Here is a 16,190-nt window from a genome sequence, read left to right on the forward strand (position 1 = left end):
ATATATATATATATATATATATATTTAAGTAGACTTTAAAAGAGCAGTTTTAGGTTCATAGCAAAGCTGAGTAGAAAGTAGCAAGTTTCCACATCCCCCCTTTCCCCTCTTTGAAGGAAACCAATGAGCATGGTTCAAAGAATGAGCTCCTTACTCATTTTTCTCCTTTGGCCCTCAAATTGGGGGCAGCCAATAGGATCCTGGGAGTCTGTGTTACTACCTAGGGTCGTGGGACAGAAGCCCAGAACTCACCTTTGCAACTTATATTGGGACTGAGGGCCAGGACAACTTGTAGACCCACTTGGGATCCAGGAAAACTGTTTTATCAAGAGCTAGGATGGCTGAAGGGAGAAGGCAATGGCAACCCACTCCAGTACTCTTGCCTGGAAAATCCCATGGACGGAGGAGCCTGGTAAGCTGCAGTCCATGGGGTCGCTAGGAGTCGGACACGACTGAGTGACTTCACTTTCACTTTCATGCATTGGAGAAGGAAATGGCAACCCACTCCAGTGTTCTTGCCTGGAGAATCCCAGGGATGGGGGAGCCTGGTGGGCTGCTGTCTATGGGGTCGCAGAGTCGGACATGACTGAAGCGACTTAGCAGCAGCAGCAGGATGGCTGAAGAGGGTGACTATGGAACTTGATCTCTGGGGTTGGTGGTGAGAGACTGTGCTAATGTCAGGACTCTCAGGTGTAAAGGCCTTTCTGACACATTTCTCTTATCTGAACCAGGCAGAGCCCTTACAGGTCCAGACGGTATACCAGGGTACTCCAAACACCCCTCTTATCCCCATGCTTTGATGAAGAGATTGGTTCAAGCTTTTGGTACTAGCTCCTTGTTGCAATTGAAGGTACGAAAGAATCAAATAGAAAAGGCCAACTCCTAGGGTCTTATCCACTGGAAAAGCTAATTTAGTAGGTCTGGGTGGGATATGCATTTAAAAAAGCAACTTACTAATTCTGTTGCAGGAAGTCTGAGAACACTGTTAGAATTCTTGAAAATAAACCACCCTGGATAACCTCCCTGGGGGGAGGACTCTTCCAGCAGACATGGGGTCCTCGGGAGCAAGGTCTCTGCCTGGTCATCTTCAGACCATGGCCCCAGAGTAAACATTACATGGAAAGACCCCCCAGCCCCCACCCCCAGCCCAGGACAGCAGGCTAAGCAGTCGTCTGGCTTGGCTAAAGGCTCAATGGGGGTGGGCAGTAACCTCCACTGAAAGAAATATTTTGGAGTCAAGATGCAACTCTTTGAAGGTCCTTAATGAAACGGGTTAGGAAGGACTATGAGTAAGAGTAGCAGGAGAAATGTGAGAGGGGCAAGTAGGGAAGTGCTGAAGGTAAACTCCTCAGTGTTGTTGTCTGTCGAACCTGCTAAAGGATCATGTAATTCAAGACAGTAATGACATGCGGCCGCGTCCAGAAGGAAGAATGTAGCAATCAAAGCTGAGAAGCTGTACCAGGGTGGGTCAGCTATACTTCTGGGGAGGAAGAAAAAGAAATCTGGTCTTATAAACACCCATGGTGGGGTAGATCTTTGAGAGCATGAAGAAGAAAAAAGTGAGTAGTTTTTCCCATAAATTACCTAATACCCTTCATGTAGGACTTACAGACACATAGTCCTGGCTCATTAATTGATGTTCTCTGATTGCTGGGGTTCAATTTTTGAAGCTAGGAAAGTGGAGAAACTTTCATATTAACAAACTGTAGCTTAGTCATTTTAGTAGGTCAGGTAATAAAGTCCAGTCTGTTTTATTTCTAACCCAAATATTGCAAATATACAGAAAATTACCAGTACAAAGTTAAACACATCCAGATTTATTTACACAGTGCTAAAGAAATTTGAGTTTTATTTCCATTTTGTGGAATTTTATTCTGGGGTCTGGCTTTGTTGTGCAACTGACATAGGTCATTGAAACTTGATTATTCCACCTCACATGCAATTTTCTGCCCCAAGGGAACAGAAAACTTGGGTTTTTAGTGCACATGCAGTAATGATCTTAATACTGCTTTAGATTTGAGTAGGAAGGCTATCTGACAGCTTGGGGAGGAGGCAGAGAAGGTACAGAACCAGGAGGGACCACATGCTCAGACAGGGAATAGGAAACAAGAGAGGGATGGATACCAGGCACACATGGGGACCCTGAGCATATCTGTGCACGAGGATGAGGAGGGTACCATCAAAACCCGACCCTCCTCCCTAGACGTCCAAACATAGGAGGTGGGCAGAATCATCAGGAACACTCAAGTCACGTGACCACAAACTGAGGGCATGCGGAGGATGAGAACTGCATTAAGGATTTGGGCATATCATTAACATGTACACTATACAGTTTATACATGTATATATGTACACACACACACATATATATATATATAGAAAGGTACAGATTAGTTTATGTTATTCTATATAAACAAGGATGCTTAAGAATGTACCGGTGTGAAAAAAAATGCACACAGTAGGTTGCTGAAGACAACTTCTAATTAGACTTCTGATTCTTCTTTGTTATAATGCAAAGTAGCCAAGAAATCAACACATTCCTGCTATTTCAATCACCCTCCATGAGGGCGAGGCCTTGGCCCTCCTGGGGCAGGACGGTGTCCCTGGTGCAACCTGAGCTGGGCAAACTGGTGGCAGATGGAACAGTCTGGCCTCCCTATCACTACCATGTGGAAATCCAAAACTTTGGTTTTTGTTTGAAGGACATGTAAGTCCATGTTTATTTATCTGCTTGAGGGAAGGCAGTAGCAAAGGTGAAAAGCAGAAGCTCTTCCTATTTTAGCAGTTCTAAGTATCCAGGTTAATGTGGGGTAAGGGGGCGGTACCAACAGTGAGCAGGGTGAGCTCCAAGCCCCTGCATAGAGAAGCAGGGCTCTTTAAAGCTCTCCTAAGAGGAAACAAGAAACTCTCTACTGGAATCACTTGGTTAGAAAACAAAGACTGAAGCCAGGCCAGTCCTGCACACGGAGTGGATGTGGATCGCCCTGCACTCCTCTATCCTTGTCCCATGGTGAAGGCCACGGGAGAACCAGCTGTGGTTGACAGAGCCAGTGGTGGCCAGCACGTTACCGATCTGCCAGGGATGAAAGGCCAGCTTCGGCATGCAGAGGCCCAGAGGTAAACCTAAGAATGAGACAGACACCCTGGAAAGCCTATTCAGAGGCAGATGACAAATTCTAAAGCTTTAGTTACAGCCAATCTATTGAATCTCCTGAGCCCAGCCTAGAACTGCCACAGTCCTCCAAACATTTTCACTCCAAGTGGCGTTCCCATTCGATGAACAGCTTAGGCGTATGCATCCCTGGTCTCAGGTCTCACTGAAAACCAAAAGCCCTCTTAAGTCCAAGATACTTGTCCACAGAGCATGAAAGATGGTGAGTTCACCACCTGGATTTCAGAGCTCAGATCACTCTGGACAGTCTGCTATGTCCAACCTACCTTATGACGCTAACTTCTATTACTGAAACAGTCCCTTGTGCTATTAAGCCTGACACTACACTTTATTTTCAGAGATAATGCTCCAACCTGACATCAGTAGGACAAATCAGAAATCTTTTTTTCTTAGGAGCTATCGTGGCTCTGTTAGGCTGTTTTCATCTTGGGCCGGGGACATACCCTTGTGAGATGCGGAAGGCTAGCCAGCCAGGCTTGCTAGCAGTCCTCAAACTGACTAAGCTCTCCAGCCAGTCATGGGTGGGGGACAAGGGAAACGGAGAGGGTGACTCATCAGTGGAGACTCCATTCCCACACTCTTGAACCACCGTGACCTTCAATGAGGTAAGGGGCGATTTCTAAACACATACTCAAAATTACCATTACTTTTGCTTCCAGCCACGAAAAATTTCCTGTTTACTAAGTTGGCAAAAGAGCTCTACATGCTGCTCTGAAAGAAAGGCCACTGACCCGTGCCCTGAAGAACTGCAAGACATTTGTAAGAAAGCAGCCTGCTCCCACCTGGCAGCAAGAGCATCCATCAAAGTGCATGAGATCCAAAGACAATCACCGTCACCACTCATGACTCAGGGACCTTGACACCTTTACTTCATTTTTGTGCCTCAGCTCCATCTCTAATGGGGATTACAAACCCTGTGGTTTTTTTTTTTTATCTCACAAGAATGCTGTGAGGTTCAAATGACATAATGCAGGGGAAAAGTGCCATGAAAACTACCAAGTTCTACAGAAACCCCAGGTATCACTGTCCTGAGTCTTACACGGTTGGAGAAGAGTATTAACTCTCTTACATGTAAAACTAATCAGAGAATTACCGTATGTCGGCACATCTACTTCGGTGGGTGCATGTGGGGAGAAGAGTGTATGGTCTACGCAGGTCTTCTCTGGGCATCAAATTCACATGGGGCAGGAGGTGAGGGTGAATGGGATAAAAGCTGAGACTTTTTGATCATTTGTGAGCTGGTGTATCTTTGGAATTACTTTCAATTTAAAAACCTTACAAAAGGAATGAGATTTTCCTAAAAAACTAGTGCTCTCTGGCTCTAACAAATATGAACTCTCTTTACAAAAACTGCCTTAACTTTATAGTTCCCTGACTTACGTTAATCTTACTGCAGTTTCAAAGTTTCTTTAAAATTCTCCATCCACTCCCTCCCCTGCGTTCCCTACTGCTGTTAATCCATTCTGGTGAGAAGACAATTCAGCCATCTGCTCACACATTCTGACAAAAGTTCATTTGGCACATTTACTTTTTCCTGACTTTCTAGCCATAAAATGAACCAGCAGCAAAATGGCAGTTACCAAAGAACATCCCCAGTCATCACTATTGGGAGAAACCGTGACCAGCACAGTAGCTGTGCTGACTGGGAACGCACTACTGTGTCCGAGTACAGCAAACAGTCAAGCTGTACTAAAACTAATGACGACAGCTTTCCATCACTGTCTGGCCACCCAAAAATCCGCCTCGCTACATTTTCTAACTTATGCCATTTTTTAAAAATGTCAAAGGGAACATTTTATTAAATGTAAAATATGAACTTAATGTATCACACAAAACATCAATCTGCACTAGAAGCGTGTTTTTCACTTGGTTTGGCTCAAAGTTTCAAGCCAACAAATTACTTGGCAAAGCTGGGGAAGTGGAGGGGTAAGAAGGAGAACTTGGTAACAAAACTCAATTTTTTTTTTTTAAAGCTTAAAACTGAAAACATGTCTAGTCACAGCTCCATGTAGAGCAGCAACCTAAGAGGAAGCGAATAAGCAGCCATTCTAATGATTCACGGATGAGTCGTCCTCAGAGGCTGTGCTGCGCATGCCACCAGCCGTTCCAGTGAAGAGGTTGCTCAGCCTGGGTACTCAGCTTGAGCCCCATCCTTGAGCAAGTCCACTGGCACACACATAAGGCATGGCTTGAAAGATCTTGGAAGAAGCAAGAATTTCTCCTTTAATAGGTGCTAAATCTAGTCAATTCTCTGCTGTTCCCTTCTTCCTGCCCCAAGTTAAAAATATTGCCCTTTTGGTTTTCCTGATTTAGTGTCTTGGAAGCACATGTAAGTTAGTTGCCAAAGGGCAATTAACAAGGGTACTGCCTAATTAAACAGGGGAAAAGAAAAATCACTGTGGCCTATGGCTCCTGAAAGAAATAACAAAAAGCAGTGATCTATGTGAGGAGCTGGTGTGCACTATTCTTGGAGCAGGGCTGGCCCCAGAGGGAGAGAGGCTGCCCAGGCTGTGCCAGTCATTGCAGCCTCTTTGCTCATCTCTGCAGCTGCTTCGTGGTGCTGACACTGTCCAGGGATGGCACAGCCCAGGGACGGCACCGAGGGCTTCATGAGAATTGATGACGAAGCTGGCCGGTGCCCTGGGGTAGGCGCCGCGCAAAACATGTGACTGTGGGGTTAGTGAAAAGTTCCCTTCAATTCCATTTCATTTCCCTTAAAAACCAAAACCAAAAAGGGCCCATACCTTGCAAAAACACAGAACTCATAAAGTTAAAGAATTAAAAATTTCCCCTCTCTTCTCCGAGCCAATTGGCAAGAGTGTTTCGGGTCCCCACCCCCCTATTTCTTTAGTGTAGGTCCTTTTGGCTTTGATGGAAGCAGCAGAAACAGAGCTGGGTCCTTCGCAATGGGAAATTTATTTCCCTAAGTTGGAGCCACAGGGAGTGTAGGAGGTACTGCGGTCCATCATTCGTACTCGGTCCCAGCTCTTTTGAGGAGCTATTCCAGAAGGTCCTGAAAAAACAAAAGACACGGGCCATATTATTTACAGACCAAAAAAAATCCCTAATCCTTATTTTGAAAGCCGTTACGTAGCTTCTGGGTTGGCCAAGTCTTAGTCATTAAGTTGCTGCTTCTAGCTTATACCCTCCATTGCTTCAAACATACCTTGGTCATAAGTAAAAAAAGAATCACTCTTTTTAAAAACTTCTGCACCACCCCTCAAGAAGAAACAGTCTCACCTCATCTGAGTCATCATGATAACCGCTTTTGTGAGTGTGGGAGGCCGTGTCCAAAGCATCCACACCATCCACACCATTAGCCTCTGCGTGCTGCTGGAGCACCGAGTACCGATGCACCAGGAACCTGGGGGCGGAAACTGCTGTCAACCCTCACGTGGTGAGGAAGAATGCATTTCTTATAGGGCTGTGGACTCTCCAAGTTTTACACACTCATAGAATGAGCCGCGCATACAGGAAGCACAGCCTATAGTTGGTATATGAAAAATGGAAGGAAAGATTTGGGTCCGATGTTTCAGTAACGTCACTTCAACTAGTCAGTTTTCGCCAGCGGCAGACTCTGCCCTTGGCTGACTTGTAGGTTTGACTGACTCCGGTTCCTTACCTTCCACCACAGACGTATTTCTTCACAATGAGCACTCCTGCTATGACTGTGACCAGCATCAATCCCACAGTGGCCAGGATAATTGGAACAGAATTTGACTTGGAATTCTTGATAAATTAAAACACAAACACACAATCAATTTTGGGTGTGCATATTCCAGGACTGAATTCAAAGAGGCTGCTCAATTTCTTATTTCTCTGTTCAACGATCTGTAGTCTCTAGGCACCGAATGATGAAATGTTCCCAAACCCCTCAAGATGACCATCTCAGTGCTACCAGGAGAATACCATAGCTGGCAGAGGGTAATCAAAACTTGAGCTGCCTTGAAGCTGTCAGAATAGTGCAAACTCAGGGGCTTCAATGTCAAAGTTACACTGGAAGCTATGGTTCTAGATCAAATACAATTGTGACTGTTCCCCGTGACCACTGGTTGTAAGTCTTGGAGCTTTTAAGGATGAAGCAGAGAGAGAGACCATGATAGTAAGTGGGCTGAATGAATCTAGCATACAGCCATCACCTGGGAAGGAGCTCTGCCAACGCTGTCAGGCAGGCCCTCCCATGATAACAAGATTCATTTCTTAAGTTTTCATATGTTGTTATAAATAAGCTTTGTCATATCATTGTCTGAGTGTGACCTACCTGCTTCTGGGTGGGAGATAGGGAGTGTGTGTTTTCAGTGTATCCCAGAGGAGGCGGAGCTGGATTCTGGGACAAGCTGTGTCCCTGTGGGCGGGAGTCCTGTGCAATCACACACACAAACACTCTGAGGACAGCCGCCAGGAGTGCAGGGCAGTGATGCAAAGAAGCAGGAGCTTGCCCCCAACAAGTACACACACCCACACACTCTTCTCCCCCTGCCTTCTTCCACCCCGTCAGGCCCTCACTCCTGAGAAAGTTAGACAGGAGGGACTGCAGACTGTCCATCTCTCAGTTTCCAGATTAGGTACCTGGGGTCCACAGTCTTCTGTTCCCATTCACACTGCTGGGCCAGCACCTCTTTATCAAGAGGGTTCCTCTTACCAGATCCCCATAGCCTGGCCAGACAGTTCAATGCTACAGATCTGGAATCAGCTCCCAAACTTGCTTCCAAATCAAGACCAGCCCCTTATTATCGCAGTGCAGGTTCTCCTTATGAACACACCTGACATGACTCGGCACAGAGATCCCCATTAACCAGGGTCCCATGCCCTTCCCTTCCACACGTGCAAAACCCCAGCCCTTGATGGCAGGACTTGTTGAGTCTTTTTTCTAAGTGACTCTGAGCCTCAGAAATTTTCTCAACCCTAAGCTTCTAAGACTTGGATAAATACTGAGCACCATTTTCCCTCCCCCAGAAAAGTTTTCAGTAGATGAGCTTATTGTTGGCTTAAGTGACCATCCTTCATCCTAACAGTTTCCGTGCAACGGGAAGCCTGACATAAGTGGTCTGGCCACTTGTATTAGGTGATAAAGCTCTCGACACACTGTAACTTTGACCTTCCTGGCAGAACTCAAAACCCCACTTGTATCTACACCAGATCTACTTTAACACACCTGCTTTTCTGGACTCAAAAAGTTGCTTGTGCATTTCTTTTTCAAGTCTTTCACTTCTCGAACTGGATTCACGCCACCCTGGCATTTGTCTCCTGGAATTTTCCGGTACCTGAGGGGCAGAGAAAAGGTGTTGACAGAATACAAGGATGCACTTCTGGATTCTTGCTTACTTCCTGAAAACAAGATTTGAAAAGCTGCAGAAAAACTTCTGGTCCTTACACCATCTTTCAGGGCTTGGGGGAGATCCACAGGGGTGCTGGGGGGATATCCTGTGTAGTTTCAGTCCTTGGACAGACCACACATCCCTTGCCATGCTGCAATGACATGCTGACTTTCTGCCCTATGAGACTGCTGGGGAAGCCCGTCAGTACACAGGGGAGGGGAGAGTTATCAGGGGAGTAGGCAGTCAGGCTCCTCTAGAATGGCACTCTCTGCTATGGTGACTATTTACTTTTAAATTAATCAAAATTACTTCAGTTCCTCACTCTAGTGTCAATAGCCACAGAGGGCTAGGGGTCACTGTATCAGACGCAGCAGATTATAGAGCATTTCCCCCACCACAGAAAGTTCTACCGGACAGTGATTTTCTAGACTCTCTCAAATACTCAGAAGAGCGTGGAGGGAACTCTCTCCCTGCACAGGGGAGACGCGGCCCCGACGCGGGAGAAGCAGCCGCCTCACCCGTTTGTCGTCAGGTGCTCTTCTCTTCCATACAAACAAAACTCGAGGTCGTGGCCCTTCAGTTCTGGCTGTTCCACACATTTGGAGTCATTTTCTGGACGGAAGTAGCCAAAATCACTGTAAGAATAAGCAAAGAATGTATCTTTCAAAGTTGCTGAAAGACAGGAGGCAAATAGCAGTGAAGGCTTTATGTGGGGCAGAGGATGGTTAATATTCCAGGCTTGGGTTGCCAGAAAACAGCTAAGGAAGTCTGTGACATATAAAGAGGTCTCTTTAGGAACAAAAGCACACAGAGAGGGCTTAACTGGGGGGCGGGGAATGGCTTATGGATTGGGCCTGGTGGACTGAGGACTCAGTAGCTAGGAGTTCCACACAGACAGCTCAGGGAAGGGAAATCACGCAGTCTATAGCGGGTAGGGATACACGCAACTAAGACACAGAGAAACAGTGTGTCAGCCACAGACCTAAACGCACGGAAACTTAGCAATTCTTTCATCTCCAAATAACTCATTATGTTATACCCATGAGAGTGTATATCCAACCTTTCCTGCCTTCCCCACATCTGTGTCCCTCTCAGCCTCTTAGATGGTGCCTGATGCCAATGTGAATGCCCATTTCTGCCCTCCATTCCATCCCATCTCTCCATAGTGACCTGTTCTCCTTTCTCTGCTTTCCCCAAAGTAAGGATATGCAGGGCCTTGGCACCTCATGCCCCTAGGTGGGGGCTTGCTTCATGAACAGCTTGGAGGGACCACCAGTCCCCTCACCCGGCAGCTTCTCCTTAGCTTGCACCTGTCCTCTTCTTTCACCACCCTCTCTCCCTTATTGGCCAATTTTCTCTTTTACTTGTTCTGTTTTACTCATTTACTTTTTACGCTCTGCATCTTGGCTTGAACCCCCCGCTGCAACCTTGAAAATGAATGTCTGCGCCCTTGCAGGCCCACCAGTCATCCAACCTTGGGGCTTTCTCTGTCTTGTTCACTTTGGCCACCCGGCACACCGCTGGGCCCACCCGCTGCAGCCCCAAGAGCTGCACTCAGGCTTCTCTGGTCACTGCTGGCTCTGCTCTCTTCCTGACACGTAGGTGCAGATGTTTCCCAAGATTCTATCATCCATTCTCTTACTCTGTATCTGCTCTCCCTTCGTGAGCTTAACTATTTGCTTAACTATTTGCTGCAACTAAAACTTCTAGGTTTGGACTTCCCTGGTGGTCCAGTGGAGAAGAATCCACCTGCCAACACAGAGGACTTGGGTTTGATCCCTGTCTGGGAAGATTCCACATGCCTCGGAGCAACTAAGCCTGGGAGCCACAACTGCTGAGCCTGTGCTCCGCAACAACAGAAGCCACCTCAGTGAGAAGCCCGCACACTGTAACGGTGAGCAGCCCCTGCTCGTCACAACTAGAGGAAGCCTGTGCACAGCAACAAAAATGCAAGTAAATAACAATTTCAAAAAATTAATAAAACGTCCAGGTTCTACCTCTCTTGAACTCTAATCCTACATTTCCAAATACTTGCTGAACATTGCCACATAAATCTGTTGACAGAACCTCAAAGAAACAAAAATGTTCAAAACGTATCATGTTTCCTCCTTTGAGCTGGCCTCTCCTGTCATTTCTTTACATTTGTCCAGGGCACTATCTTCCTGAGCACCCCTATCTGGACGCCCTCGCTTCTTTCCTGTGGCAGCCACGGCTTCCCCTCACAGCCTATCTTCCGGCATACTCTTTCTTTTTGAAAATTATTTATTTATTTATTTTGGGCTGCCCCGGATCTTTGTTGCTGCAGGTGGGCTTTGTCTAGTTGAGGCAAACAGGGGCTACTGTTCGTTGTAATGTAGGGCTTCTCACTGCGGCGGCTTCTCTTGTTGTGGAGCACAGGCTCTAGGCGCCAAGGGCTTCAGCAGTTGCAGCATGTGGGCTCAGTAGCTGTGGTGCACAGGCTTAGTTGCTCTGGGGCATGTGGGATCTTCCCAGACCAGGGATTGAACCCATGTCTCCTGCATTGGTAGGTGGATTCTTCTCCACTGAGCCATCAGGGAAGCCCCAGCACAACCTTCCTGATCGTGCTGTTGGGGGCCTATGCTCACATCAGTCTACTGGTTTTAATGATCTGCTTCTTTCCAGATGTACAGATCAAATCTTACAGCTCATCAGGGCTCAGCTCAGATGCCAACGCCTCTACAAAGCCTCTCTGATCCAACTCCTTTTAGGTCTGGATGGAAGAATCTCTCCCTCCTCTAAATCCATTAGGTACTTACGGTTTCTCTTTTCAAACATAATCATGTGACTCTTACCAGAAGAGTCTATAATAAAATTTCTGTTATCACTTTTGCACTGCCCTGTGCCTAACAAATATTCAATGAATATTTGGTAAATATATAGATGCTGCTTGGACTTCAAGGTTTTCTGACAAATATTGAAGGGAGAGGGTAGGAAGAACAAGAGAAGACATCATGCCTCCAATAGCAAGGAGAAATTTCTGGCAAAAACTTTTGTGTGTTCAATCCAAAATTCCAGGGACCACACCCTTCCCACTGACGAAGTATACATTCCTCAGGCACGTGGGGTGTGTGCGCAGGCTCCGGGGCAGAACTAACTGCCCAGTTCACATCCCAGCTCTGCCACGTGACAGCAAGTTAGTCATGACCCCTCTCTACCTTTGTTTCTTCCTTTGTGAAATGTAAATAACACAGCACCTATCTCATGCGGCTGCTGAAGAGAAGTCTGAGTTGCTTAGGACAGTGTCTGGCACAGAGGCAATGTTTAAAAAAGTCAGCTGCTATCATTATGACTATGTGATTATTAAATACAATATGTGCTCAGGGGGGTTAGATTTTAATGGTGGAATCTAATCTATACACAAGAATTAAAATATAGTGAATGCTGTAAAAGTATAATAAGTGCAGTGGGAGCCTAGATGAGGAAAAACTGGGGAAGGCTTTAGGAGGCAACATCTGAGCTAAAGTATTAAAGGCCAAAGAGGAATTCACCAGGCTTGGGGGGTCAAGCAGCAAATGTGGAAAGACCTTCCAGGCAGGAGCAGCAGCACGCACAGTGGCATGGAGCTCTGAAGCCGCAGAGCATGTTTGGAAAACAGAAGTAGTTCAGGTGACCGAGAGTCAGCCTGTGTGCCATTAAGGGTGAGAGAGCCCTTCAGAGTCTGACAGTATCCACAAACTCCAGCCCTATTATAACATCCAAGTGACCTGAGTGCCATTTTCCCTTGTAGAAATAGAGAAGGGAGGGTGCTTCTGTCCTATCGCCTTCTCTCTCTGCTTTCTTACTCGCATCCTCATTCTACACTCCTCTCCTTCCTCACACGGGTAAGTCAGGATTTCGGGGGTTGTTGCTGGTTCTGCACAATAATTAATGGTCTGATACAATAATGTTATTTGTTCAATTACTAACAATTCTGCTTCCCTTCCTCTGTGCCTCAATTTCCTTGAGGAAAGAAGAAGCAACAGTTTTCCACTCTTGAGGAAAAAAGGGGAAAAAAGGACTGAAATAATTTTCAACTGTCTGTTGCGTCCTCCAGCACAGGAAGTGGCTGACAGGGATCTGAGGGGTGCAGATACCAGAGGAAGTCCTCCAGGGAGCAGGGACAGACGGACGGCTGCTTGGTCACAACATAGTTTCGACCATTCTGACAGACAGATGACTTGCGTAGCCGGAGGTATTGTTCTTTATAGCCTAAAATGCAGCCATCTCCATAATCTCCAGGGTCTGTAGAGTGAGCCAGCCAGATGGTATAGTCCTTCTCTTCACCTAAAAGAAAGACAGGCTCTTCAGGAAACTACATGAATCCACTATGTGAGACAGCTGCCAGGCAATAGAAAGAAAGAAGAGACAAAAAGTACAGATGTCTGACTTAACCTATTGCTTCGCTTTGGAATTGCAAAAGAAAGTTGGATTAGTGGGAGCCTACTAGTGAATGGCCTTTCCTCAAGCCAAGGGAGGAGTCTTTGCAGTTCACAGCCCATTTGAGTTCTAAGAAAAACCTTGTGCAGCAGGAAGGTGGATGGAGAACCTCTAAAGTTACTTCCAGACTGAGAGGCTGCTGTCTTTAAGTCTTGTGCACTTGTGTTCTTGGTCAGGGGCTGTCAGAGGTAAGCAACCAGATGTTTGCCTTTAGGGCAAGACGCCAATTAACCAAAAGCAAGGGTTTAATTGTACCAAGGGTGAGAATGCTTCAAAACGTGGGGGAAATATTCTCTTTCTAGTATTTGTGCTGATGAAGCGAGCACAAACATTCTCTAGTCTTTTAACTCTTGTTGCTGCTGCTGCTGCTAAGTCGCTTCAGTTGTGTCCAACTCTGTGCGACCCCAGAGACAGCAGCCCAGCAGGATCCCCCGTCCCTGGGATTCTCCAGGCAAGAACACTGGAGTGGGTTGCCATTTCCTTCTCCAATGCATGAAAGTGAAAAGTCAAAGTGAAGTCGCTCAGTCGTGTCCGACTCCTAGCGACCCCATGGACTGCAGCCTACCAGGCTCCTCCATCCATGCGATTTTCCAGGCAAGAGTACTGGAGTGGGGTGCCATTGCCTGTTGACTGGCTTTCAAATGAAGACTGCTAATGACAGTCAACCTGGCTCAGTGTGTCATATCATCCACTCCTGGAAAAATGACTCAAAGGCTGTGGCCTAAAGACTGTGGATTGGGCTTTTATCCTTCAGGATATGAAGACTAGCACCCAGCCTGTTAAAGAGCAGTGCTTAACCAATCTTTTAATGATGTTAAACTTCAGGGATAACTGTAGAAGCTGCCTGCATCTGCAGAGGGGACAACTCATAAGCCAGCTCTTTTACAGTCTATTTAACGAATTTAGATTATAATGACTCTCTGGTTTTAAATCACTGAAACATCTTGTAGAAAAGGTCCAAACCAAGTGTTTCTACTTCCTGCAGGAGTCACTAAATTAACATGCTAAGGAAATGGGCCCCTAACACAGTCTAAAAAAGTCAGGACCAAAATTTAACCCAAGCATCTTGAAACTTTATATCTTCTTTCATATTATGCCAAGCAATCACGGGTCACAGATGGTCACTTTTTGTCCAGTTTTTCTTTTATCCTTCTTATTTTCAATACAGTGCCAGCATCTTTAGTACTGGGGGTCTGGGTTTGCTTGTGATTCTTTAGGAATACCATGAAATGAATATTTTAACTCCTTCTCTGAAGCCATTTTTCTGGGTCTTTAACATGTCTTCCAGTTTGAAGTCACAGCATTCAGAAATGGTCAGTGTGGGCTTCTTGCCTGCTCAGGAGCCAGTCTAGAGTCTCAGTTGTGACTGATATTCAAGCCAAACTCTGCAGGAAAACTTCCTTACTTCAACATTTAAATAAATGACATAATCAATTAGATGTAACACATTTTCCTCTAAAGTTTCCTCTTTATAGTTCTGCTGTAACCAGCAGTGAAAAACCCTGAAGTCTTATGAAGTAATTTTAGACAAATATAAACATGTACTATCCTTACAAGCAGAAAATAACTTTCAGAAAATGCTTCAGAGATCTAAAGTGCAAAACTAAACTCTTCTAAATATCCACATGCGGCTGGTGTGAATTGAGATTTACAGTAAGGGTGAGTGTAAAATATGCATCAGATTTTGAGGACTCAGAAGAAAAAGAATGTAACAGATGGCCAAAAAGCACATGAAAAGCTGCTCAACATCGTTAATTATCAGAGAATCAAAACTACAATGAGGTATCACTTCATACCAGTCAGAATGGCCATCATCAAAAAATCTACAAACAATAAATACTGGAGAAGGTGTTGAGAAAAGAAAACCCTCCTACACTGTTGGTGGGAATGTAAATTGCTGTAGCCACTATGGAGAATGGTATGGAGGTTCCTTAAAAGACTACAAATAGAACTACCATGATTCTGCAATTTCATTCCTGGGCATATAACTAGAGAAAACCATAATCTAAAAGGATACATGTACCCCTATGATCAGAGGGGCATATTGCAGTTCATACTATAGCACTGTTTATAATAGCCAGGACATAAAAATAAAAGCATCAAAAGAGGAATGATAGATGATGTGGTACATATATACTATGTTGTACACAGTACATATGTATGATATGGTACATCACACATAAATAAAAGACGTGGTGCATATAAACTATGGAGTATTACTCAGCCATAAAAAAGAATGAAATAATGCCATTTGCAGTGACATGGATGGGCTTAGAGATTGTCATACTGAGTGAAGTCAGACAAAGATAAACATCATATGATATCACTTGTATGTGGAATCTAAAAAAAGGTACAATGAACTTATTTACAAATAGAAATATCCACATACACAGAAAAGGAACTTATGGTTACAGGGAGAAAGAGGGGAGAGTGATGACTTGGGAGACTAGGATTGACATACACACTAACTATATATAAAATAGATAACTAATAAGGACCTACTGTAGCACACAGGGAACTCTACTCAATACTCAGTTTATATAGGAAAAGAGTCTAAAGGAGAGTGGGTATATGTATATGTATAACTGATTCACTATGTTGTATAGTGAAACTAATACAACATTATAAATCAACTATACTCCAATATTTTTTTTAAAAAATCTTTAAAAAGGAAGAGTGTAAAGTATTTCACTAATAATTATCAAATATTGTTTTACATGTTAAAGTGATATTTTAGACATACTGAAATAACTAAATTATTAAAATGAATTTTGCCTCTTACTTGTATAATGTAGCTAGCTGACAGAATAATTTAAATTATATATGTTGCTCTCATGCTATTTCTCTTGGATAGTGCTAATCCAAACAGGGGAAGTGCTTTTCTGGTACCATTTCACTGCCTGCTCACCCACGTGGAACATCCTTCAATCCTCTTTCATATACATGATTTTCTTATTCTAGTTAGAAGAAACTGAACTGGATGGGTTATTTAGGAAAATGGGCTTACAAGTTTCTGATAGAAAAGGTCAAAGGAGACACTCACAGTTCCTTTCAAGGATATCTTTAAAATCGATGGTGTAGGAGACCCACTGGCGAGCCAGGAAAGATTCTGTGAAGCCCCAGATGCTGATGTTCATGGACCTAGCTCCGGGTTCTGAAGCCAGGCCCGTAAAGTAGATAGGCTCCTTGGTAAATGTGTAGGTTTGCCAGCACTGACCCTCGTCTGTGGAGAACCTGAAACCACAGTTAGAGGAAGATCGTGA

At 44.9% G+C, this 16,190-nt stretch overlaps 1 protein-coding gene across 11 annotated transcripts in view; it reads right to left on the reverse strand.

Moving 5' to 3' along the window:
- Nucleotides 1-1,717: 1,717 nt before the first annotated feature.
- SORT1 (sortilin 1) overlaps nt 1,718-16,190 on the reverse strand; it is a 69,205-nt gene continuing 54,732 nt past the window's right edge. For 6 of the 11 annotated variants that reach the window (XM_086391611.1, XM_086391610.1, XM_086391614.1 and 3 more), the window contains exons 14-20: nt 15,971-16,161; nt 12,585-12,774; nt 9,009-9,125; nt 8,328-8,436; nt 6,795-6,901; nt 6,413-6,536; nt 1,718-6,185 (exon numbers count right to left, since the gene is read on the reverse strand). In XM_086391611.1, the coding sequence (XP_086247737.1) occupies nt 6,171-6,185; nt 6,413-6,536; nt 6,795-6,901; nt 8,328-8,436; nt 9,009-9,125; nt 12,585-12,774; nt 15,971-16,161 (853 nt within the window). In that variant the 3' untranslated portion in view covers nt 1,718-6,170. Of the gene's footprint in view, nt 6,186-6,412; nt 6,537-6,794; nt 6,902-7,433; nt 7,533-8,327; nt 8,437-9,008; nt 9,126-12,584; nt 12,775-15,970; nt 16,162-16,190 lie in introns of all 11 variants that reach the window. The other 5 variants (XM_086391609.1, XM_086391608.1, XM_086391612.1 and 2 more) reach the window with 1 other exon arrangement.

Source organism: Bos grunniens, chromosome 3 (assembly GCF_055505025.1).
Source record: "Bos grunniens cultivar Pamir isolate PY7600 chromosome 3, Bosgru_T2T1.0, whole genome shotgun sequence".
Lineage (NCBI taxonomy): Eukaryota > Metazoa > Chordata > Mammalia > Artiodactyla > Bovidae > Bos > Bos grunniens.